Source organism: Cryptosporidium hominis (genome assembly GCF_000006425.1).
Source record: "Cryptosporidium hominis TU502 chromosome 4 CHRO014029, whole genome shotgun sequence".
NCBI lineage: Eukaryota > Apicomplexa > Conoidasida > Eucoccidiorida > Cryptosporidiidae > Cryptosporidium > Cryptosporidium hominis.
The window spans coordinates 603-25,553 of record NW_667404.1 but is presented as its reverse complement, the minus strand read 5'-3'; the positions used below and the strand labels follow the sequence as shown (position 1 = coordinate 25,553).

The following is a 24,951-nucleotide window of genomic DNA, read 5'->3' as shown; positions in this document are numbered from 1 at the left end:
GTTGAAAATAAATCTAATATGTTCAATTAATGTATGGCGGAAATTTTACTCATTAAAACTTTTGCAGGGAAATGGCTTGTTTTATATTAATTGGATTTGATAACTCGAAAAAAAGAATAATAAATTGAGGTCCAAAATGAATATGAAAAATAGTAATAATAGGGATGATTAGAATCTATAAGAGCCATTATTTATACATCATTTTGAATATGAAGGAAATGGCTTTTTATTTTTATTTTCTCCATAGTAGGAAATGATGAAAAAGAGGATGAATGATTGGTGAGACGACTAATTTTGAGGATTCTAATTTATTAATTGACTTAGAATTAGTTATAAAAGTTAAATTAATATCGGAGTAGAGTAAGGAGACGATGAAGGATTTTTACTTGTAAGAATGAATTATAAGTATATTATACAAGTAAGTTTTTAGTTGATAATAGGGCAAAGAAGTACTTAAAATTAGAATTTTGCTTATTTTGTCGATTTCTTGTTAAATTAATTATTGAATCTATCCATTAATTAACCGATTGATCTAAATTTAATATCTATTCATTTTTTTCTTTCTACTTTTTTTCTCAAAGAAAAAAGAAACTCTGGTTTTGACTAGGGTTTACTATATTTATGGCTATTGTGAACTGTGTGAAGTAAGTTAGGAAGATTATTTCTGGTTATTTTCAGATAAAATAGTATTTTGATCAGTAGAGTTTTAAATTAAAAACAGACTGGGTGATTTGTGGACGTATCCAAGGGTGTGGGGAGGATATAAATCCGTAGATAGAAATAATATAGAGGTCAGTTTCTGGTTGAAGTAATCATAAGCTAAGAATGATCAAATGAATAGAAGGAAATGATAACTATGAATAGACTATTTTTAGTGATAAAATTTGTAGAATTAGTTTTAATATTTATTTAATGTGGGAAAAAGGATTTTTTTTTTTTGCACGAATAACATAAAATTAGGCGGGGAAATTATAGAATCCGTCTCCATATAAAATCGGGGTACCGGGGTATAAAAATTGGGGGAAAAATAAGGAAAAAGAAAAAAGGGCGAGGAAAAGGATAGGAAGAAGAGAAAGAAAGAAGCTCAATAGGAGAGCTTTAAAATCATTATTTTAAGCAAAGTTTTGAAGAGGTGAATAGTGGCGGTAGAAGGACTGAGGAGGAGATTTCGAGAAATGGCTGTCTGATAAAAATTTGTGTTGTAAGCATTACAAGGGAAAAGGAGGAGCTAAAAGAGGGTGTGAGAAGCAGGTTTTTTGAGGAATTATTGGTGAAGAAACAAGAAGAAAGATTCGATTTAGTGCCACAAGTAGAGATTTAATGGATGAAGAATTAGGTGCTAAAAGCAAGGATAAATTAAAAAGGAGGCATTGCTTTAATCTTGATATTATTTAAAGAAATAATTAAGAATATTTTAAAAGTTCTGGCTTAGAAATTGTTATAAGAGTACCCAACGTGAGTGTTGGTTACTCGTCACTTTTAAGTGTTTATACGAGAGAAGCAAACATCGAAAGAATGTCACAGACTTCAACACGTAATGCGAGGCCAAAGACACTGGACCCACAGAAAAAGCTCCAAGTAGTTTTTTCCATTAGCCAATTAGAAAAGGCTCTGGAAGAAGGTAATGACAAACTTGAGCCTGATGAAGTTCGCAACATAATCGATGAAGAGAAGCAGAGGATCCAAGAGGTGATCAATCAAATGAGAGCGAAGGAAAAAGAAAAATCTTCACAGAAACAGTCTACTGGAAATGATTCCTCGGTATCTTCATCAACTTCTAAGGACAAAGATAACTCTAATACAAACTCGCATGCAGGTTCTGCCACGTCATCTGGCGGGAGCTCGTGTGCAGGTGGGCTGGGAGGATCGTCAGGTTCTTTATCGGGAGCTGCAGCTTCATCGATTTTGGTTCCTCCAGTAGAGATTTGCCCACTTAATGTTCCAAAGCTGATAGCATTTCAAAGGCCTGAACACTATATAAGATTTCCAGTTCATAAGGAGTTTGTTTCTGGGATTCGCTTGGAGGATGGGACTGTGGTACATTATAATATGGTCAAGATAGATGAGGAGTTCTTACAGAGTTTGTCTGAACACATGAAGGTTGGAGTTTCTGAGTCAGATTTTATTAAGATGATCGATTTTATGGAGAAGAGTACTGGTAGAGGGAGTGAGATAAGCTTCGATGAAGCTTTGCAAATATGCAGGGAGAGGGGCTTGTCATCCATAAAAAATCAACAGGCCTTGTTAATTTATAAGTATTGGAGGATGCGTCGTCATAAGTTGGGAAAGCCACTATTACGTCATTTTTGGCCAATTACTTCACCTCATGATTCATCTCCATATGCATGCTTTAGGCCTCGAGTGAGAGAAAAAATGACTTTGAGACGGCCAAGGAGGAATAACAAGGAGACTTTGGAAAAGTTGGAGAAGCTTTTGGACGACTTCCGTAAAGTTGAGAAAAGCTTTAGGAAGCTTAGACAGAGGGATGAAAAGAAGCTTCTACTGGCGGAGCTGGACACTTGCATTTTCGATCAGAGGCGACACGAGATCACCGATCCGTTCTATAGATGCCCAATCTGGGATAGGCTAAAGAACTACAAGCAACAGAAGAGACAACATAAGAAAGAAATGAGAGGAGTTTCCCAGCTTTCTATTGGAACAGGAGCAGGGGGTTCTATTGCTCAGCTTTTTACTGGCGGTGGAGTTATGGGTTTAACAGCAGGCTCCCCGTTATTAATCCAAGGCGGAGATTTTTCTTCTAGTTTTAATTTTGGAGATTTGAGTATGTTCATTAAAAAGCTATCTTCAGAGATTGGCAACCTAGATATGCTTCTTAAGTATTCTTGGGAAAATGAAACGTCACTTCTTTCTTACTATTACTATGGCTCTTTACAACTTACCTCTTCTATTTTTAATGTTTTTAGGACTTATGCTGGTAAACAAGATCATACAGAAGCCATTAAGAATGGAGAAAACACGGATCAATCTTTTTCGGTGATGAGTGATGGGAATAAAGGAGAGGTCATAATGGCTCAAACCCCTGGCCGTTCTTCTAATATAGAGTCTGCAAAGTTAAATGAAGATTGCCAACGGAGCCAGGAAAACCAAGCACAACCTGGGCCTTCACCCGCCTTCTGTAGGATTGCTATTCCGAATTATATTCAGTCTATATATAAAAATGGGGTTGACCTTGCCAGATTGGAGCCTCTACAAAGTCTGAGAACTCCATGCAGACCTCATAGGCTTGTTCGTAGACGAGGGAGAGGAGGAAGAATATGGTTTGATCGCCATTTACTATTTCAAGACAATTTCGAACCACATTTCACTGATCCGGATAAACTCGATCTCGCTAGTAACTGTGGGGGGAGTAACCAATTTATCATAAGTTCATATTTTAGGAAAACCGCCTCCATGTGCGACCTTATTGATGAGCTTTGCACTGAAGGTAACTTTGATCCTTTTGGTAATAGTAGCAATGGAAACAACACACAAGGAATCTCAGTCAGTATTTCCTCAAGCTCTAACAATACTGGTATCCATCACAGTTCAATGAATGATCTTCCTAAATCGACCATTCGACTTTCCGGCACAATGAATAATCCTAATTCTAACCTCGGAGCTGCTAGTATGCCTATAAATCCTGTCATTGGGGTGAATAATACCAATTCAGCAGCTGGATTTTCTACTGGAAACCAAAATCCAACCAACAGATCCATTCCAAGAAATGCTTCATATCTTGATGCTGAGATGACGTGCTAGAACATATATTTTATTAAACAGTATGGAATAAATTCTCAATTTATAGTCCAATATCAAGAGACTAATAATTAATTTATTATTAATAGATACTTGAATACTTATAAACTATTAGTAAAAACACTATAAACAACCAATACTTACATATAATTACTATTTATCATAGACTTAACTATTTTAGCTAATTTTTTTTTTTAATTATTTAAAATTTGGTTAAGTTTTTTTTGCATGCATTGCACAACAGTTATTACATTGCATGTGCATGCAATTTTCTATGTGGACGTTTTACAGGTTAATAATTGTATTCGAGAAACGCAATAATGGAAGTATAAGGTTTAGTAATCTAAGAAGAGAACTACGATTATATTGGAATAGTAATTGTGTTGAGCTTTAATGATAACCTTTAATTCTATTCGAGTAATTCGAATAATACATTTATCCACATGATTAAATTCAAAGTTAATTTTATAATAATCTCTATTGCGTGTAAATAGACCAATGTAATTTTATAATAATTAAAGGTCAAGCCATTGATTTCTTTTTTTTAATTATTTAACTTTAGTATAGATATTGATTTGTGTAAAATCTGAGTTAATCTTTCTATCAAATTGATCAAGTAAAGAAAATATCTTGTATTGCAATTGAGTGTATTTGCTTAAAAAACAAGGAGCTATCAGATTTTGATGAATTAACCAGTAATATCCCATTTATTCACTAGAAAACACTTTAATTTCTCACGATTTTCCCCTCAAAAACACAAAATGTTATTAACCGAATAAATTATATGAATATTAGTCATTGTAGATAATGTAATGGTTAAGTCAACATCAAAAAAACAGTTTTAATGCGTTGGCAAATCAAATATGGAATCGTTTGACGAATTTACCAAACGTAGCATGGAAGAACGCAAGTTCATCTGAGCAAAAAATAGGATGTCTCGCACTTTGGAACAACATAATAATGAATTGCCCGGCCAGGTCTACCAAGCACCTCATGCCAATTTGAGATCGTATCCCTTCTTAAAAACCCTACGCACGCAAGTACACTTCTACATATGTGCGCATATATACTTAGACCAACAAAACTACTCACCAACATACTAAAAAATCAAGCTAAAGAAACATGTGGGTGTAACTCCATTTAAACCAAAATACTGCATAATATCCAACTCCTTGAGATAAAGAAAAGGAACCGAATAAGTTTTTAAGCAGTAAAATTGCAGTGTGGCCCACATTCTAAATTAGTTATAAATTGCCGCGCATTTTCAATAATTAAGGCATACGAGGACAAGGAATACATTATCCCAAATCTGATTAAATAAATAGGGTAAATGTACCAAAGTATAAAATCTTCATATGGGAATTAAGTGTTAAATTCTTCTGTTTGAATTAGGATGTATGGTGATAATACTCTCAATACCTTGAAATTTATTAAAGCCCTTATAGAAAAGTGAGTGGGAATACATGTGAGTAGATTAGTCAAGTAACAGTCTTAGTATCAAACTTTCCTAATCCTGCTAATTGTGAATTGTATATTAACAATTTCACAAGTACTAATCAAGGAATTTTGAAGACCATTTTTATGGAACTGCTACTAGGCCGATTATTCCATTCACAAAAGAAAAGGATAATATAATTATAGTAATAATGGGAAAACATAATATTCTCTTTATATAACCTCGAACCAATCGCCTTTTCCTATTCTTTCAAATCTATTTCCCCCTCCTATCTCTCCTTTAATTTTATTTATTGAGCATACTTCTGAGTCCATTCTCTAGCGGTTTGCTCATACTTCGACCTGTCAGTCTTATACAAGTGAGCGATCTCAGGTACTAGAGGATCATCTGGATTAGCATCTGTTAAAAGTGATGATATAGAAAGAAGGACTTTTGATATAGTTAGTGCAGGACTCCATTGTTCCTTTAAAATATCCAAACAAATGGCCCCATTTGAATTTATATTGCAGTGATAGATTTTTGTAGTAAAGTTAACTTTTGGTGGTTTGAATGGATAGTCGCTGGGGAATTGAATATTTAAAAAGAATACTCCACCAGCATATGAACTGTCATCTGGACCCATAATAGTTGCTTGCCAGTGAAACATGTCATCTCCTATAGGACCAGCTGAGCAATTTGTTGGTGGATCTCTATTTAAGTCACTTAATTCCTGAATTATTAAAAATAGAAATATATGAAACAAATGATTAGTTAATACAAATATTGGGAAAACAGTTTGCCAGTTTGAAGCCTATCAAATCACAGGCAAGCACCCAGTTAGTATGAAATGCTGTACTCCAACTAATAATGCAGCAAAAATCTAAAGGGAAGGAAGCTCTTAAATTAATTGATTCTCCCCAATCAACCATGGCTTAAATGCAAACATTTAACGACGTAGAATGTCCAATATTAAATTAAAAAAGGTAAATAAATAAGCCACACGAAAAAAGCTGTTATTTAAGAATTTTGTGGACAAATAAAATAGTCATTAAATTACCCCCCCAATAAAAAAAATTTAGCACTTAAAAGTGGTATTACATCATACAAAATGGGAAACTGGCCAACAAACTGTCAAAAACTTACCTTGTGAATTCGTTTTAATGCCATCTTTCTTGACCTTTCTGTTTAATCTTGGGTTAGAAGAAATGTTCTCGCAAATATATGACTCTAATTCTATATTGCTTTGAAGTTTTGAAAAATAATTTTATTGACCAACTTTAAAGCTACGATTTTTTCCTTAGCTTTCCCCCTTTGCTCAAATTTATTTAAACTAATAGCTGAACAACAAAAATATCAATGAAATCTACGCTGCGCGCCTCAAAGGCGCCACCCCCGTTTAGTACAGAAGGCGGGAATTGTGTTGATGTGGGTAAAAAGTGGAAAATTTGTTAAAGTTTGGGAAAATTGTCACAAAATGATTACTATGGAATAAAATAGAAAGACCAATAAAATTGCAAATATTTACTAATACTTTCAAGAGAGAGAGAGGAATAAAGAGAGAAAATATTTTACAAATTTTTGTTAAGTTATTTTTTTCCTAAATTTAGAATTTTTGCAAGAATTTTAAAAAATAGGAGATTTTGAATATTAATTATACATGCACACAAATATTATTTGAAATAATAAGAGTTTTTTTTTTAATTCAGTTTTTCTTCGGAAAATAAATAATTATATTTATTTGTTCTTCGAAAAAAAACTATGTTCACTCTAACTTGTAATGTTTTCTTTGTCTCGCAAAACAAATAAATATTAAAGAATGTTTACAATTAGTTATTATAAATCAATTCTTGCTTCGAATTAAAACAAATCTGGGGAATAACAGTAATTACTAAGTTCTAGCAATTGTTTCAGTTCTGAATGTAAGGTTTTGTACTCGTCAATAGACTGTACTGCTGGGCAATTAACTGGACTCCCAAATATTCTCTTTTGAGTGAGTACACGTGGACAGTTATGTTTCCTATATAGACTGCTGTTCTTTGGGAACTCAACAACCATCCAATATTCGTTTTCTGCAATAATTTCGTATTTGCATGTATTATTTACCAATATTGGGTTAGTTACTGTGCCACCCCCAATGAATTTTCTTGGTTTATTTCTGCAAACAAAGTATTCTTTTTTCCCTGTTAGTTTTGGTAAGATAGGCTTAAGTTTTTCATCTTCTATCTCTTGATTTTTTTCTTCATTTTTGTCTTCACAATTAATTTCTTCCTGAATTTCAAAGGTCTCTTTTTCAATAGAATGGATTGTTCTTGTATCAGAATCATTAATTTGTAGTTTTGAATTAAACTTCGTATATAAATCCTCAATTTCATCTTTATTGCTCTCATCAAGTATTTGAGGTTGTTTATTAAAACTGATTATTTGAATTTTGTCTTTATACTTCAAAAGCATATCATTTAGTAATTCCTCAACAATATCATCTCTGATATATGGATTCGGAGTGACTAAAATTTTCCCATTCTTGGAATCTGGTGAATAATCCAAAAGATTAGGCTCTTTTTTTGCATAATTCGTGCGTGAACTTATTCTTCGAGAGCTTCTTATTGGAGTTGTATAAATTGCGTTTTCGTCTATATTTTGGTTGGAAACTTCTCCATTTATCGTAGACTTTTTCTTATTACTTGTAAGCTTTTTATAAGACTTTAGTCTGTAGTATGAACCTAATAAAGATTCATCGTTAACCTTATCTTGAGTATTCTTTTTAGTTGGAGTATTCATTCTTAATATTTCTTTACATTCTAATTTACCAGCTGTTAATTCTGAGAACAACAAATAATCGACCTTTACCTTTTTTTTAAATAAATAAATAGAGATATATTTTATACTAATCAAAAAGCCACTCAATTTATGCTACATTAACCAGGAGAATATTTTTAATATAGGAATATTTATGATTAAATCAAACTAGTAGATACTAGCTCAATATGTTTCTGTAAAAACAGAAAATAACCTCAATCAGAGTGATCCTTATTATAATTAACTCAAATCCTTTATTAAATTTCTTTTTTTTTTTAATGAACTTATTTTTTTATTTACTTCTAAATTTATATTTTAATTTACTTTGCATGTAATAATTCCACATAGGCGGGTCAAATGTGAGACAATTTAGGCTTTGCTAAATTTTTAAAGGCACAAAAAATTTAAAAAAAACATTCGTGTTAAAGCATTAAAACCTGTGATTCCATATGGCTACTCTTGTGTAAATTGGTTAATTAAATATAATTGTTTGATTCTGAATGTTTAGCAAAAATTTGCGTCTTTTCAATTCCTATTCAGTTAAATTTATTATTTCAGTGTATATATTGGCGCCTTGCATGGGGTTTGCATGAAAAAATTTAAGTAATAAAGGACGAAAACAGCTCTCCAAAGTTTCTACTTTTCCTAAAAGTAAGGTAAAAACTAAATCAGGTTAGCAGACCTTTATTCACAATGCAAAGTCAGAGGAACTATGCAAAACAAGAGCTAATTTATGATTTATTATTTGGGAATAATCAAAGAAAGCTCCCAAAAGGAGGAATTGGGAATTTTGAAGACTCTAATGAGTGTGTGATTTGTAAAAGAGATAAGTTTGGTGTTGCTACGGGTCTAGGAACTGAATTGCCTAATGTTATTCCTGAGTTATTATGCATAGAATGTAAAGAGGAATTGTTTTCATTTGAAGGGTTTAGATACCAATGTAAACAAGTAAAGAATTCAGTTTCAAATCTAGAGAGTATTAGTGTTGTTCTTAATGAGCAAATGAGAAAGCTTTACAACCTAATTGGCAAAGAAAGGACTTTTTCGGGGAGCTCAAAGAAAATTGAACAGAATAAGGTTCCAGATTGGTGCAATCGGGACATTCCCTCCAAATTTGGGAAAGGAAACTTTAAATTTGAAAAGGGAATTGAAAAAATTAAAAAGGATATTACTCATGATGAAGAGTCCAGACTTTCTGACCAATTAGAACTTTTTCATGGAGACTTAATAAACTTACAAGAGACTATCTTTACGTTTATTAACGTATTGGAAGCTTATATAGACACACCTTGGACCTCAGTATTAAAAGAAGCCAAATATAAGCAGGAAACTCAACCTTGTGTTACAAGCTTTAATGAGGATAACATTATTACTCCAGTTGAGTCAGTAAAAACTCAAGTTATTACTAACCAGAATCAGGAAAGTAATACAACAGCCCAGAGAATTGAACGAATTAGAAGACAGCAAGAAAAGGTCCGTCAACAAATTAAAGCTCTCTATGATAATAACACTACTGACTTACCAGAGAATAATGGAAGTCACTACTTCAGTTCTGTTGATACAGAAACTAATAATTTAAACAAGGACAGTATTGGAAATTACTTTTTGTTTAGTAAAGATATTTTGCAATCTGATAAGGACGATGATGAAGATAGAGCAAATGAAGATCGAAAGAATATGAATAGTAAAGAAATTGGTGAGCAAAGCCAACATGTACTGAGAAACTATGATATACTTTGGTCTCCATCTTCAGCTTCAGTATCTTCAAACATCGACTCAAACTAAGATACTGAAAGAAAATATAGTTAGAATTAGGCATAAAAAAACAAAATCGTAGATAAATATAAGTATAGATATCAAATAAAGATTAATTTGGATATTAAAAATTTAAAAAAATTATTAGTATTAAAGAACATCTCTCTCTATTATAAAACAAATTGATAATATTCTATCTGAATTCTAAGATCTCCACCTCTCATTATAGATTGAATTATGTGGTGAATGTAAAACTCAAAGAGATTGCTGATATGGAGAGAATTGCAAAAATACATATGGAGTGTATTCGTCATCAACGTCCTTTTCATTGGACTTGAATGTAGCGCCAATTCTACCCATTTCAGTGAATACCTTCTCTACAGAATTCTGGACCTTCTTCAATTTTGACTGATTTGAATCCATACTAATCATGAATGAGGCAAATTGTGGTGGGACTCCATAGCGTAATACAGCCTCAACAAAGCATCTCATAGCCTTAACATGTATCCAAGAAATGAAAATTTCAGAGAATCCAGCAAAACACATTCTCTTAAGGTACTTTTCCTGCTTATCCTTCTCTTGTAAAAGCTTTTGACGAGTACTCATTAAATGGTTATACTTCTCTTGTGAGTATTTAAAGTCATCTCTTACAATAAATTTATGATTTTTACAGTTTGTCTTAAAATTCTCAACAGAAGACTTGAATATTAAAACCCGAGTTATTTCATTTCCATCCTTGTCAGTAATCCCTTTAATGAATTTGGCAGACTTTGGAACAACATATTTGTCAAAGCTTTCATAACTACTCAAGAAGTTTTCCTTGTTTCCTTTTGGAACAATAACAAAAACAGTAATAATATGCTCAGTATCTACAATGTCGCCACTTTCAATACATTCTGGTGTAATTACATCAGTTAAGTCTTTTGTATTCAAAGTTCCAGATACTACCATTAAATTGTTGCCACTAGTATTAGAAGTTCCACTTTCTGCACCATTACCTGAATTTGAAGAACCTTGAGTTGCTGATTTCCCAAAACTATTTTGAACTGAAGCCTTTACCTCGTTAAATTGAGCAGATTTTGCTCTTAAATCTGTATCCAATTTAGAGACTGATTGTAACAATGCTGCCAAATTCTCTTTCATTGATCTTTCTTTAGGAAATTTAGCGTGATCCCAGGAGAAACTTCTCAAATATTGTTGTATTGTATATGAACTTCTTTGCCAAATGATTCTCAATTCCATTCCAGGGTCTAGTTCTAGACCCAATCTTTCTACTCTCCTCAAAACAACTTCTACACCGGTATCATGTTTGGCTAAATCGTCCACTAACTTGACTAAATCGTCAAATGCTCCAAACTTTAGTGAAAATGGAACATCAAAATCCAATACATTCACATTTGAGCTGATATTCTTTGAACTCTTTATCAGTTCATCTTTAATCGAATCCTTACTATTTTCAGTTAAGGCACATGCCACTATCAAATATTGTTGAGTTTGAGATTCCTTATTGCTATCAGATGATCCCATATTAGTTCACTAAATCACTAACAAATATTTACTAAAACTTTTAGTTGCTTAAATAATGATTAATAATAATGGCGTTATCCAATTTTTTTAATCCTTTATATTGTAATAAATACTCGCTTTTAATTAATCACTGCTTATTTTCTTCCTCCATAAATTGACCTAGATATTTGTTGATTTATTACAAAATATTCCTTTTTGCTTAGATAACTTGTAATAATTAACTTTTTTTTTTTTTGTTCCCTCGTCCCAAATATATTTATTTTTTTTCACCCCTATTAAACTTGTAAATAATATTTTAAAAAAAATATATATCAATAAAATATTTTTAATTAAAAAAAAATTCCCCGGTTACCGCCATATTTTTTCCAAGGTTTAAAGTTTTCAACCTGCTTACTTAAATAAGCAATTTTTACTAAGAAAAAGAATTGCTCTACAAAAAAGAGAATACTTCCTGATAAATAATTTAAGCAATCAATATTTAATAGGGAAGCTAAATACTTTAAATTGGTATAGATCAATAATTATTTGGTATTAAATTAAAATCTAGTTACTTATTATTAATATATAATTACATTTAACTAAAAATAATTAACGAGGTTCAAATCTTAATTCAATAATCCTAGAAAAGTTAATAATAGCAATGCTCTAACTGTTTTTGTATGATTTAATATATATACTAAATTTTTTGATAATTCATTTACCTTCCCCCTAAATCTTATTTAGATTTTATATGCAATTTTTTTTCTGCTAAAATAATAATTATTTTATACACAATTATTGGCGCCATTGAGGGGAGTTAAATATTATTTTTAATTAATACTTGTAAAATAAGCTATTGTACAATTTACGAGATTTATCAGTTTTGAATAAAATTAATATATAAATAGAATGGCAATAGCCTTGGACTGATATCATTCCAGTAAAAGTACGTTGAAAGGAAGAACTAAACTTAAAGAAACGAAGGAATACATTGGAAAGGTTAGAAAATTAGTAACAATGACTTTGGAAGCAACAGTAATTTGTTTGGATAATTCAAACTATTCAAGAAATGGTGACTACGGAACATCAAGAATGCTCCAACAGCAAGATGCAACTAACTTTATCTCTGGAATCAAAACTCAGCAGAATCCAGAAAATCTTGTTGGAATACTATCAATGGCAGGCGAAAGAATTGAATTGAGGGTAACACCAACATCAGATTTAAGTAAGACCATGCATGCAATGGATGGGATTCGGCTTAATGGGAAGATTGATCTTCTCAGAGGAATACAAATCGCACAATTGGCTCTTAAGCATAGACTTAATAAAAATCTAAGGCAAAGAATTGTCTGTTTTGTTGGTAGTCCTCTAGAAGACGACTTAACTGAGAAACAGCTAGAGAAGCTTGGAAAAGTTTTGAAAAAAAACAATGTTTCTATTGATATTATTAGTTTTGGAGAGATTCTCGTGAATAGAGAAAGACTCCAAGCATTGGTAAATGCTGCAAATAATGATAATACCAGTAACTTCGTAGAGGTTGCTGCTCCTACAAACTTAACTGATGCACTCATGGCATCTCCCATTGTTCTTGGAGAAGGAACTTCCTCTGGAGTTTATGCAGATGGGCTTGCTGGAGCTGCTGGAGAAACTTCTGGATTTGAGTTTGGAATTGATCCTAACGCTGATCCTGAGCTTTATATGGCACTCAGGATGTCAATGGAGGAGGAAAGAAACCGTCAGATGAGGCTTGAAGGCAATACTGGAGGAAATCCCTCATCTACAGAGCCTGTTAACTCTGCACAAGGTCAATCAACAACCAATAACTTTGACTCTATCCCAACTATCAATGAGATTAATGCTATGGAAGTTGATGACGAGCTTAGGCAAGCTCTTTTGCTCTCTATTCAAGACTTTTCTGGCAATGATTCCACCAATAACACTAATACTAGTAATCAGCAACAAGGTACATCCACTTCTGAAAATACATCTAATACTTCTACAAATCCTAACCAAGGGAATAATGCTCAAGCTGGAAATCCAAGTGATCCAAACTCTATTGAAGGGCTTATTCAAGGAATCCCAGGAGTTGATATTAATGATCCAAGAATCCAGGATGCTTTAAGACAGCTTAATAAGAGTGATTCAGAAGATAAAAAGGATAAACAATAGATCATTTTAATTATAACAAGTAGATATTAATTACTCATTTTTCTTTAATTTTACTATTCTTTCCTAATTGTAGATTGTTAAAGAATTTAAATTTTATCAACTGATTGATATATTACTCTACTAATCGACAAATTACTATTTATCTTTCAAAACTAAATATTAATTTGTTTTGAAAATGGTATCTAATTAACTAATTATTCATTTGATGCAAAAACACTTGCAGAATTACTCCAGAAGTTGCTCTTGTTACTATTCTCTTCATCAATATAATTCTTATTAGTTATCAAAAAAGTCTCCTTATTTTGAAATTCGTTCACTAAATTGTTTGTATTTGTATTGCAAGATTCTCCTAATAACCGATTATCATCTTCTTCAAACTCATAATCATAATCGTCAATCAGCCTTAAAATTGATTCAGGATCCATATTGAGTTCTCTCTCCCCTGGGTTTGATACAAAAACTCTTACATGGTTGTAAGGTGAAAAACAAATTCTCCCAGCTGACTTTGAGGTTTGTGTTAATTTCTTTCTAGGAGTACTTGTGGTATTCAAACACGACTTTATTTCTCTTTTAGAAGATGTTACGGGGGTTGAAGTTAATGATTCCATTCTTTTAATAATACAAGGAGAATGAAAGCTTTTAAGATTATTACTTTTGCCTTCAATCTCATCAAATTCTCGATTTTCACCAACTATATTCCCATTTTCATTTAAAGAATCTTTCATTCCTAGAGAGCTTCTGTTCTTCTCCATCTTGTTTTCTAAACAACTTCTTGTTTTGCTTCTCTGATCTACCTTATTTTTTTCTAAAAACACCATTGGAACAGTATGAAATCTTGCTGAACGCGTATCATATGAGTCTGGATGCCCAGCTCCAGATAATGGAGCTCCATTCCAAGCTTGTAATCTATTTAATATGCACCTCCTATTTCCCTTGACTGAAATTCCCACATATTCGCATAAGCTTTTCAAACTAGATAATGGCCAAAGTTCTTCGTCTTCAAGTGTTGCTGGATTTACTGTAACAAAAGTTTTCAAAGGTTCAGAAATTAATGGAAAAATAGTATCGCTTCCCTCTTCACTTTCTTCATAATCATTTTCATCGTCACCATCAATATCCTTGTATAAACCTTCCTCTTGCTCATTTTCGTCATTTTCATCAATCATCTCAATTTCTCCATCTTCTCTTTCATTCTCAGTATTATCGCGAGTAAACAAGTCTTCATAATCACAACCACAGTCATCAATTTCCATAGCTTGATCATTCATTTCCTTTTTCAAATCATTGCTTTTAAAATCATTTTCATCCTCAAAAGTTGGGATATAACTCAATCTTTTGCTTCTCATCATGGATTCAAAATATCTCTACCTATTTTCTTCTAATAGAATCTCGGGAATGGTATAATATGTTAATTAGTCAATATTTATAAATTAATACATGTAATTATTAATTATCAATTTATTATTTAAATATATATTATTCACTTAACCAGAATTTTTAACTACTCCAATGAAATTGAACAAACTCTTATTCCATATTTTACCCAAGAAGAAACAAGATAAGTCTTTATATATTAGTTTATCCAAATATCTTTTACAACTTTCTTTTTCCTCTAGTTCTATAGTAATTAAATAATATAACAAATTTATTTATTATCCAAAAATTTATTTAAATAAGCTCAAGTAAATTTGCATGCAAATACTCTTAATGTTCAAAATATAATATTACTATTATATTGCCACTTAAATCTTGAAGAATTGATCTATTAATTTGAACAATAGCCCTTTCAATTTCTGTAACTGATAGCCATTAAAGTTTCAAAAGATTGAAATGCTTCCTCCTGCTATTGTTCAAACAATATTCTGAAATCGTATAATTAACAATTTGGAAACTTTTCCCGCTTCAACACGACATTAGCTAAGACTCTTTCTGACCCTTTCCAATCAAAAAGATTGAGGTGAGATAACTCTCTCTCTCTTATCTCTGCCTTCCGTCGAATATTAAAGGAAAACTTCAATTTTCCTGCTCAACTAATTTAGAAAAAAAAAACACTCATTAAATATTTCTCACTTAAACACCCATAATACTTATTTCTATTCAATACTTGCAATCCCACAAAAAATCCTTTCCCCACACATGCCGCCAAAACACGTCATTTTTTTTAACCAAGTCGAGATAATGAACAATATAAATATTTCATTTCACTATTATTAATATTATTATTATTATTGATATATCAACTTTATCTTTTAGATTATCTTTGTTATAGAAAATTCGGGAAGTCTAAGATAAAATTTATAGAATTCTTAAGCTCATACTTCCTATCTTAGAATCCAAAAGAAATACGTGTGTGCATTTTTGCTTCCATATATATAAGTAGTTCTTTCTCTTCCTGGACAATATTTCTAAATTTTGCAAAATGAAAATTGCTGAAATTCGTAGATTATCTACTTTTCTAATTGAAAAAATATCTATTCTACTTCATTTGAAATTGTGACTATTGTTTCCTTTTTTTTTTTTGGTTCCCACTATATTAATTTAAATAGAACAAAAACCAAATTTGAGAAAGAAATCAATTAGGGATTTACCTTGAGTAATGAAATTCAAGTCTATTCGAATTAAAATCGCAAAAAATTATAATTATTATGTTTAAATTAATATCTAATAATCTACTTTCTATGTTCTCATCGTATGCTAAGTAGTAAATAGTATTTAAGATGTAATTAATATATAGTTTTCTATTTTAAAAAATAATAATATAACAATTAATTTAATTCCTTTATCCATTTTTCTTTTTACATTGAACTTAATTATAAAATAAATTTTTCACAATTTTGTATGCAAGTTTAATATAATAGCAAGTAAAACCAAACATAAATAGTTCTTCTTTTCCTCTCCTCTTCTTCTTCCTATTCAAGATGTTTAACTAAGAACATTTAGAAATTTAAAGAAGTATTAAGCCTTTAATATTTCTCATAATGCGTATTTATATGTATACTTGCAAAAAGTAACTTAAAACTCGTACTCCTTTTCATATTTTGTTCTCTCACATTGTCAAAGTATAAATATCGTAGAAAGAGAACATTATATTCTTCATTAATTTGTTTATGCTATTGTAATATTATTTGAAAAAGAATTTCAAGGTCATTCACTTTATATTATTAATTCCAAAAAGATTCTGTATTACAGAAAGACCCAATAAATTAGCAATATGTAGAATGCCTCTATTTACAAATAATCAACAATATTTATGTCTTTTTTATAAAAGCTTCTCATTGGGAATTACTATTGATGTTGTTATTAGTTTTATCAGCAATATTAATGTTTAAATTAGAAGTCGAAATTACTCCTGTATTAGTAGAATTGGTAGTATTATGGCCAGCTCCAGTAATACTTACCCCCTCATCCATACCACCAGTGACCTGGACTCCATTCAAAGCTCCTCCTACTGCAGTTGCTGCTGCTCCAATATTAGAATTTAAATCTCCAGTCAAATTGCTGTAATGCTGATTCATTGAGTTTTGCTTAATAGAAGGTCCTAAGTGTGTATCAGAATGCATTCCTCCACCTCCTCCACTGATCATGCCCGTGCCATGAGGAATTCCGCTTCCAATATTTGAGTGAGATTGATGGTGAACTACCGGAAGAGACTGTGATGAAGTAGGGCCTCCTCCTGTTACCAAATCTACGTTTCCGCCGCCAACCCACATTTCGGAGTTATTTCCTCCCATTGTGCCAGTATTTCCACCTCCAATATATCCAGGATTGGATACTCCTAGTTTCTGCATTGACTGCGGCTGTTGTTGATGTTGAGGGATACCTCCCGCCACCATCTTGTGAGTTCCTGAAATGCTATTCTCATTTGATGGTAATCCCGAACTTGTTCCAGAGACTCCACCTCCTCCCATTCCAACCCCATTCATGCTACTTGCATTTGAGCTTGCATTACTGTACCTCTGGCCATCCATTGACGAAGATGGAGGAATAAGTCGGCCGCTTGTAGAAACTTGGTGTGAAGCTACCCCTGGAGCTTGTCCAGGCCCATTCACGTTCATCCCAACTCCCATTACGCCTTCTCCCATCCCGGAGTTCATATCCCCGGGCCCGTTCCCTCCTCTGCTTTGCATACCAGAGTATCCTATATAAGTATTCACTTGCCTAGACATATTTCCTCCGTTCCCATTGTTTCCAATACCAACACTATTACCGCTATTACCATTACTTCCGACTATAGATGAAGATGAGACACTCCCGATACCGCCTACAGCTCCATGGGAACCCTGAGTATTCATCATCTGTGCAGATGGGTGGTTCATTCCTCCAGGCTGAACTCCTCTCTTAGTGCCCATATTCTGGCCATAAGCTCCTGCAGTAGAATTTCCTCCATGTACATCAGGTCCAACCATTGGACCCTGCATCATTCCCATTTGCTGAGAATGATATTGGCCCTGATTTTGGGTTTGTTGATATGGATTACCTATATGATGTTGTTGGTGGGAAGACTGGGCTTGGGGAGTTACCTGTTGTGAGTGATACTGGTTGTATTTTTGTTGTTGCATTTGTTGCATAGAAAGGTGTATTTGGGAATTACCTAATGAAGGGTGAGATGTATGTTGAGTGTGTGCTTGTCCCTGGATTGGTTGTTGCTGAACATGGGGATGAGAGTGAGGGTGCTGTTGTTGTTGCTGCTGCTGTTGCTGTTGTTGCTGTTGTTGCTGTTGTTGCTGGTACTGCTGGTGATGATGTTGAACTTGGGGAATCGAATGCTGGTTCTGTTGTATTTGCTGTTGATGATGTTGCTGTTGTTGTTGTGGGTGTTGCTGTTGTTGTTGTGGGTGTTGCTGTTGTTGTGGATGTTGTTGTGGATGTTGTTGTGGATGTTGTTGCGGATGTTGTTGTGGATGGTACTGCTGAGCCTGGTATTGCTGAGGCTGTAACTGAGAAGAGGAACCAGGTTGTTGCTGTTGAAGGTGATGGGAGTGAGGATGGGAATGTGGTTGTGGAATTCCCTGGCCTGCTCCTCCCATATGTTGAGGTATTCCCTGCATCATCCCAATCCTTCCATGAGACTGAATCATTTCCCCTTGAACTCCATTTGGCCCCATCATGCTATTTGGTTGAGAGTTGGGAGGAATCATATTGGTTTTCCTCCTCTTTATATTGCTGGCCTGAGCAACCACCTGTTTCTGGTTAATCTCCCTCTTCTTCATCTTAATCATCTGGTTATTTGGAAGAATCATCTGACCAGGTTGTCCAGAGATTACTGGAGGGGTGTAAGATGACTGCTGCAAAGGAACCTGCTGATCGCCTCCCACACCACCGCTGACACCTCCTCCCTGATGAATCATCCCCTGTTGAGGGGGCACCATTCCAACATGTTGGCCAACTCCATGAATATTGGTCCCCTGCTGCCCACCAGCCATACCTGAATTAGCTCCGCTATTAATTACCGAGCGCTGTAGCAAAAACTCGGGTAATTGAGGCTTTCTACATGTTGAAGAAGTCGACATCAAAATCCCAGTGCCTCCGTATCTTCCTCCCATTGTGCTCTGGCGATACCTATCCAGGGAATAATCGATCAGCTTTAGCTGTATATCAATCCCAGGTAAACGAGATAGATACTCCTCAACACTAGTTGCAGAAGGAAGATTCCCTGGAGCTAATAAATGGGGAGGTATTCCGCTTGGAAGAGGAGTAAAATTGGAAGATCCTAATTGAGCTCCACCTCCCATTTGAGTACCGGAATTACCTTGAGTATGATTCGGCATGTTACTACTGGTACTAGGACCACCTGAGCCTGAGTTAATTACTCCATTAGAATTATTTCCAACAATGCTACCTCCACCGCCAATATTGTTGTTAACATTTCCGTTGATATTATTCCCACCAGCATTAGTATTAGAAGTCCCAGCATTATTGGGATTAGTATTTACGCCACCAGTATTAGTACTTGTGGCAGTATTGTTGCCAACATTACTACCTCCAGTATTATTATAATTGGCCATTGTAGACTCTATATGTTGATTTAGCATCTGATTAACATGTGCTACTAGATTTGCATGGCTCTGGTGAGGTGGTAATACCCCGTCCTGAAGGATGTTTGACCCATAATTTTGTTGAATTGTCTGTAGATAAGAAGTAATCTGGAAAGAGTCTTGAAACTGCTGATTCTGTAATGACCTCTTTCTCATATTTGCACCAAATTTGCTCACTATTGAAGATAAAAGCTCCAATTGCTCTCTCTGATAAGAGCTTACCGTCTTAATATTATTTGACCCCTTGTTATTCCTCCTATTAGTGCATTCACCATCTTCACCATTATTGGAAACAATATTCTGGCTTTTAACTTCGCTATGGGTACTTTCAGAACCCTGATTATTCTGAGAAGCTAATATACTAGAGCCGGCACTATTATCATTATTAGAACCCGAATTATTCTCCAAATGATTCTCGGTCTTACTTCTCACATTCCTGCTCTTTTCGATTAAATTCAATATGGTCATCTTAGGAATTATCTTTTTCTTGAAATATAGCAAGTTGTCTCCATAAATAGCTTTACCATCAGTAACATTACTTTCCATTTTCTCTAATTCCTTTGAATCTTTTATTGAAGATGAATCTATTGTTCCAGCCAATTCACCTCCAACTTCTTCTGAAGCAACTTTAGGGCATCCATTCTCCGCTTTGTTTTCAGATCCCTCGGAATCTTCCAAAGATTTACTAAACTCCTTTAAATGTTTCAAAAGAGTACTGCTTATAATATATCGCTTGTTAAAATTGGGCATTATCCGGATTTGCTTCTCCCTCCTCATCAACCGATCTATATCGCTCTTGGTAACATTACCTGTATCGTTGCCTTCAGTCATAACTATAGCACTAGCTGCTTCTTTGTTACTTGCATTCCCGGATAATTCTCCATTGTTACTAACAGCTTCATCCTCAGCAGCTTTATCCTTTTTAACATTCTTTTCAACACGCTCAATAGATGATCCATCAATTTCATCCCTATTCAAAAAGTTCCACCTTTCTTGACATTGCTTTGCTGTTTTCATCCTCCCATATAAAGCACCAAAAAAGTAATTATGAGATAATGCAATCAGGTTCCAATTTGTTGTGGAAACCAACTTTTTGCTCAAAACCCCACAACTAGGTGTTGAAGAGTATTGAGAAACGAAATAAACTAATATAATGTCTTCAGAAGTATCCCAAGTATCAGCATATGCAAGAATATCAAAGCTCGTAGATTGGTCTCCCACCATTGGAACAGTGCTAGGACCTGAAATCCCTCCAGAAGCAGAGACTGCTCCTCCTGCAACTCCTCCACCCATAGCACCTCCAACTGAAGACACCGCAGAAGATTGTGGAAGACCAATACCACCAGAAACTCCATGTGGCATTGAAACTGAGGATTGAATGTGTGGAGCCATTACACCAGATATCTTCTTTGTGTTTGAAGCTGCTCTTCTCCTACTCTTTCTTTTACTTTCTACATTAAAGTCGTTTACCATAGATTCATGAGACGAAGAACCTGATATCATTCCTCCTGAAGATCTATATACAACATTAGAAGGAGATGATGCCATATAACGATTTAAGAATGCTGGTAAGTGATCCACTGCAAGTACAAACAGAGAAAGAATGAGAGATATATCTTCCATCTCCAGAAAGTTAGACCTGGGAGCGACCAAATAATTCTTTGAATCCAAATGAAAATTAGGTGGGCGATACTCTGCTCTTGTATTAATTATTCCAGGTCCTTGAAGTAGTACTTGAACAGTATCTGCCCAATTCTCGAGATATTTACGATAATCATTCAAATCCACTACAGTTTCCTGCTTCTTTGAAAATTCGTTAAATAAATCGGATATTTCTGAATATTTGGTTATGGCTGAATTGTTTGATGAAGATTTGGAAGAATTCCCAACAGTATTTCCCGTATTACTTGTGTTTGTATTTGCATTTGTCCCACCTAATGCCGAAGATCCTATATTTTGATTGGTTGTTGAAGCCTTATTTGGAATGTTTTCTAGATCAATTATATCTGTGGATGATGCAGTTGGTGGAATTGCAGTTTTTACAAAGACTAGTGGATCCAACTGTAGCAATAAATCCTCATCTACTACCCACTGACAACTTTCGTTGTCATGGTCGATGTCAATGCTCATTGGAGAGGCTGGAATCTCATTTTCTGAAACATTCTCAACTTTCTTCTCCTTATTATTGTCGTTAGCAGTCTTATTCAACTCATTAAGCTTTCCACACTCATATAAACTCCTTTCAAATTGTCTTATGCAATAATTATATAAACGCCTTTTAGAAGCGTTACCCTGACCATCCTCACCAACGGGTGCAGGCTGAACAACCATTGTATATGGCTTCAAATCATTTGGTATTAATTCAGGATCTACATTATCAGCAATCCCAAGCCAAAATGACTGAATTAATGCGCTACATTTAGATGAAATATGGCGTTCCAAATTGAGCATCTTTTTCCTCCAATAATTCTGAACCATTTGTGATAAACGTCTGGCTGCATAAATTTTCCATCTTCGCTCTTCATAATAATCTTTTGACATCCATGTCATCTCCTGTAGTAAAAAATCCCACTGACTTCTTACACTACCTTGTGGTTCAGGATAAGGTATAGCATTGCCACTGCGAAGTATAGATAAGGCCTTCTCGGCCATATACAGTCGATTCAGCATTGAATTCAAGTCTAAATATTGCGCCAGGCTCTTTTAGTTTATTCTTGTCATCGATTTTTCGCTAATTCTACACTACAATCCACACAGTTGTTTTTTCCAAAAATTTCACTGATTTCAGATATATTACCCACTTTCTGGCAATAATGCCCTAAAAACTTCCAAGAACTCTCTGAAACTTTAATAATCTTGATCAATTTTTATACCTTCTTGTGGGCCCTTTTTCAGCTTTTTTTTCCAAAAATTTTTTTGTTTGGTATCTGTCTACATTTATTTTCCCGCCGTTTAGTTCCTTATCAATTATTCAAATTACTATTTATTCTTGACTATTTAAATATAAATATTCTTACTGCACGTTTACCGCTTTTTTCTAAGTTTTTTGATTCTATTAAATGTTTTTCGCACTTGAGGTTAATGTTCATTTATTTTCTTCGATATTTAAAACTTGGTATGATACATTTGATGCCCCCAGAGTTTAATTTTCAATATACTCAGTCCATTTTCTTTTTATTCTCACCAAACTTATACATTTATGCTCCAGATCATATAACTCCCAACATTTTTAAAAATTATCTTTATTGTTTGCTTCTCTCACTTTTTTTTCCCCCCCCCCCCTAATCATCATATTCTATTCCCAAATATATCGAAAAATTTTTGTGTGCATATATTTAATAATGCATGTGGACAAATTATGTTGCATGTTGTAGCACAAAACATGTATGCATGCAGAAAAAAACAAATTACTTGGTGAATTTTTAGATAAAAAGAATGATTACGACTGGAATCTTTAAAAAAATACTTGTTTAAATAGAAATTTGCCTGTTCCTTTCTCCATTGGAAATTTTTTTTGTATTTTCTTGTTCAATTCTGATCAAACATAATATTTATTTAAATAAAAGGTATAATTTTGTTTACAGATGTAAATATAATTTCTTGAATACTAAAAAAAAGTTAAAAATTAACTTGAAAATTCTTTATAATCGATCCTTAATCAATTCTAAATACATAAAAATAGAAGGGAGGATAGAAATTAAAATGGAGAAAATAAAAATATTAAACTTATTTATATTTAGTGAAGCTATATTTTATTGCTAAAAGATCATTCCACAATTAACATATCTAACATTATTTTATAACTCATTTTTTTCTTCCGAAAGACTTCTCATATAAACTGGGTAAGATGGACTATTTGTAAACCTTGGAGCAGGCGCATATTGTTGGAAGCCAGGAAAGGGGTAGCCATACCCTGCAGCACCAGTATTAAGTTGTGTAGGTTGAGGCATCATTCCTCCGTAGCTCGAATAAACTCCATTTTGTAAATATGCTTGTGGTGGATACATTGTCTGAACTGGAGGGGGCCTTATGGATTGAGATTGAGTTTGAGGAGGGAGCATTCTCTGATATGGAGGATACCTTCCGCCAGGATAATTTGGAATTTGATTCTGGAAAGGAGGATTATTCGTTTGAAAAGTTTCTTTAATTGTCTCATTTTCACTTGTTTTTTCTTCTTTATCATCATTCTTTTCTCCTGTCTGTACAATGCTTGTAAAATTTTGTTTGTAAATACCTGTATCTACAGATGCAAAATCATATTGGACATCTACTTTATAACATCTTTTAACGATATTGTCAAACATATAATCGTCAGGACAATTTGGAATTGGCTTCGAGTAAACTGTTTGACTGCATTGGTCATCGTCAATCAATTCAAATCCTGCTGGACACATTTTATTTGGCATATCCTCAATTTGCTTAATACATCTAGAATATTGAAGTATATAGTCTTCTGGGCATAGTAGTCTTGGAGAAGATGTAATAGTTTGTACACAACCTTGAGTATCCTCTACAAATCCATTCGCACAAGCTATTATTGGTTCACTTTTTGTATATGTTCTGCATCTTCTTAACCCAGTATCAGAGGCTGTCACAAGTTCATAATTTGAAGGACAAGTTTCTTGTTTTGGTACTGTTTCTCTTCCTATACACAATGGAATTTGTCCATCCATTATTGTTATTGATGGTCTAAGTCCTTCTGGACAAATTGGTTTTGGTAATATTAATTCAATTTTTAAGCATGTTCCTTGAGGAGTAGCAGATGATCCTATTTTCAATGATTCAATAAAGTTAATATTATTTAAATAAGGCTTGTAAATTAGGAAAAAAAAATTTGTACAAGTACTCAATTAAAACTTACCATTTGGACATTTAATCTGGGGATCCGCTTGTATTCTGCTAATACATAGTCCATTTCCTTCATATACAAATTCAGGTGGACATTCAATATCAGTACTTTCAGTCTCCATTACTTTACATCTTTGTATTTTTAAAGTAAAGTGTTTTATTTTTACTATTTATTTCCTATTTCAACTTACTTTCCGTTACCTATATTTTGAGAATTCATGGGACATTCAAAATTTACACTTGTATATTCATTGTATACACATAATTTCATGCTCTGATCAAAAATCCAACCTATAAATTATTAAAAACAGTCAAATTCAAACTTTCTTTTCAAAAACATTTTTTCCGTCAAAATAACTTACCTGAATCAAGGCATTCCACTTTTGGAGGTGACTTTTCAATAGATAAACAGTGACTATTGTCTTGTGGGATAGATCCAGCTGGACATACTACTAATGGCTGATGTGTTTTCTCTGATATTAAAAAGGTTATTATTATTTTTAATTTCTTTGATATATTTTCAAATTAATAACTTACGAGAATGATGATGACTCATTGAATGACATAACTTTGTTTGTGGATTATACATATAATCTTTCTTCTTTGGACATTCAAATTTAGCTGGTAACTTGCTTTGTTTAACGCATTCAA

At 33.4% G+C, this 24,951-nt stretch overlaps 9 protein-coding genes across 9 annotated transcripts; 3 read left to right on the top strand and 6 right to left on the bottom strand.

Moving 5' to 3' along the window:
* The first annotated feature begins 1,515 nt into the window (after positions 1 to 1,515).
* Positions 1,516 to 3,759, top strand: Chro.40074 (hypothetical protein). Its single annotated transcript, XM_662485.1, has 1 exon — positions 1,516 to 3,759. The coding sequence occupies one exon, from the start codon at positions 1,516 to 1,518 to the stop codon at positions 3,757 to 3,759; it is 2,244 nt and encodes a 747-aa protein (XP_667577.1).
* A 1,742-nt stretch (positions 3,760 to 5,501) lies between these two features.
* Positions 5,502 to 5,858, bottom strand: Chro.40073 (ubiquitin-conjugating enzyme). The annotated part of the gene is made up of 1 exon (XM_662484.1): positions 5,502 to 5,858. The coding sequence occupies one exon, from the start codon at positions 5,856 to 5,858 to the stop codon at positions 5,502 to 5,504; it is 357 nt and encodes a 118-aa protein (XP_667576.1).
* Positions 5,859 to 7,048: 1,190 nt separating this feature from the next.
* Chro.40072 (hypothetical protein) lies at positions 7,049 to 7,969 on the bottom strand. The annotated part of the gene is made up of 1 exon (XM_662483.1): positions 7,049 to 7,969. One exon carries the CDS (start codon positions 7,967 to 7,969, stop codon positions 7,049 to 7,051), a length of 921 nt encoding a protein of 306 aa, XP_667575.1.
* A 711-nt stretch (positions 7,970 to 8,680) lies between these two features.
* Chro.40071 (hypothetical protein) lies at positions 8,681 to 9,772 on the top strand. Its single annotated transcript, XM_662482.1, has 1 exon — positions 8,681 to 9,772. The coding sequence occupies one exon, from the start codon at positions 8,681 to 8,683 to the stop codon at positions 9,770 to 9,772; it is 1,092 nt and encodes a 363-aa protein (XP_667574.1).
* A 225-nt stretch (positions 9,773 to 9,997) lies between these two features.
* Positions 9,998 to 11,269, bottom strand: Chro.40070 (vacuolar ATP synthase). Its single annotated transcript, XM_662481.1, has 1 exon — positions 9,998 to 11,269. The coding sequence occupies one exon, from the start codon at positions 11,267 to 11,269 to the stop codon at positions 9,998 to 10,000; it is 1,272 nt and encodes a 423-aa protein (XP_667573.1).
* A 996-nt stretch (positions 11,270 to 12,265) lies between these two features.
* Positions 12,266 to 13,417, top strand: Chro.40069 (26S proteasome regulatory subunit S5A). The annotated part of the gene is made up of 1 exon (XM_662480.1): positions 12,266 to 13,417. One exon carries the CDS (start codon positions 12,266 to 12,268, stop codon positions 13,415 to 13,417), a length of 1,152 nt encoding a protein of 383 aa, XP_667572.1.
* A 194-nt stretch (positions 13,418 to 13,611) lies between these two features.
* Positions 13,612 to 14,766, bottom strand: Chro.40068 (hypothetical protein). The annotated part of the gene is made up of 1 exon (XM_662479.1): positions 13,612 to 14,766. The coding sequence occupies one exon, from the start codon at positions 14,764 to 14,766 to the stop codon at positions 13,612 to 13,614; it is 1,155 nt and encodes a 384-aa protein (XP_667571.1).
* A 1,923-nt stretch (positions 14,767 to 16,689) lies between these two features.
* On the bottom strand, positions 16,690 to 22,122 carry Chro.40067 (hypothetical protein). Its single annotated transcript, XM_662478.1, has 1 exon — positions 16,690 to 22,122. The coding sequence occupies one exon, from the start codon at positions 22,120 to 22,122 to the stop codon at positions 16,690 to 16,692; it is 5,433 nt and encodes a 1,810-aa protein (XP_667570.1).
* Positions 22,123 to 23,249: 1,127 nt separating this feature from the next.
* Chro.40066 (oocyst wall protein 7 precursor) lies at positions 23,250 to 24,125 on the bottom strand. Its single annotated transcript, XM_662477.1, has 1 exon — positions 23,250 to 24,125. The coding sequence occupies one exon, from the start codon at positions 24,123 to 24,125 to the stop codon at positions 23,250 to 23,252; it is 876 nt and encodes a 291-aa protein (XP_667569.1).
* Positions 24,126 to 24,951: the final 826 nt, after the last annotated feature.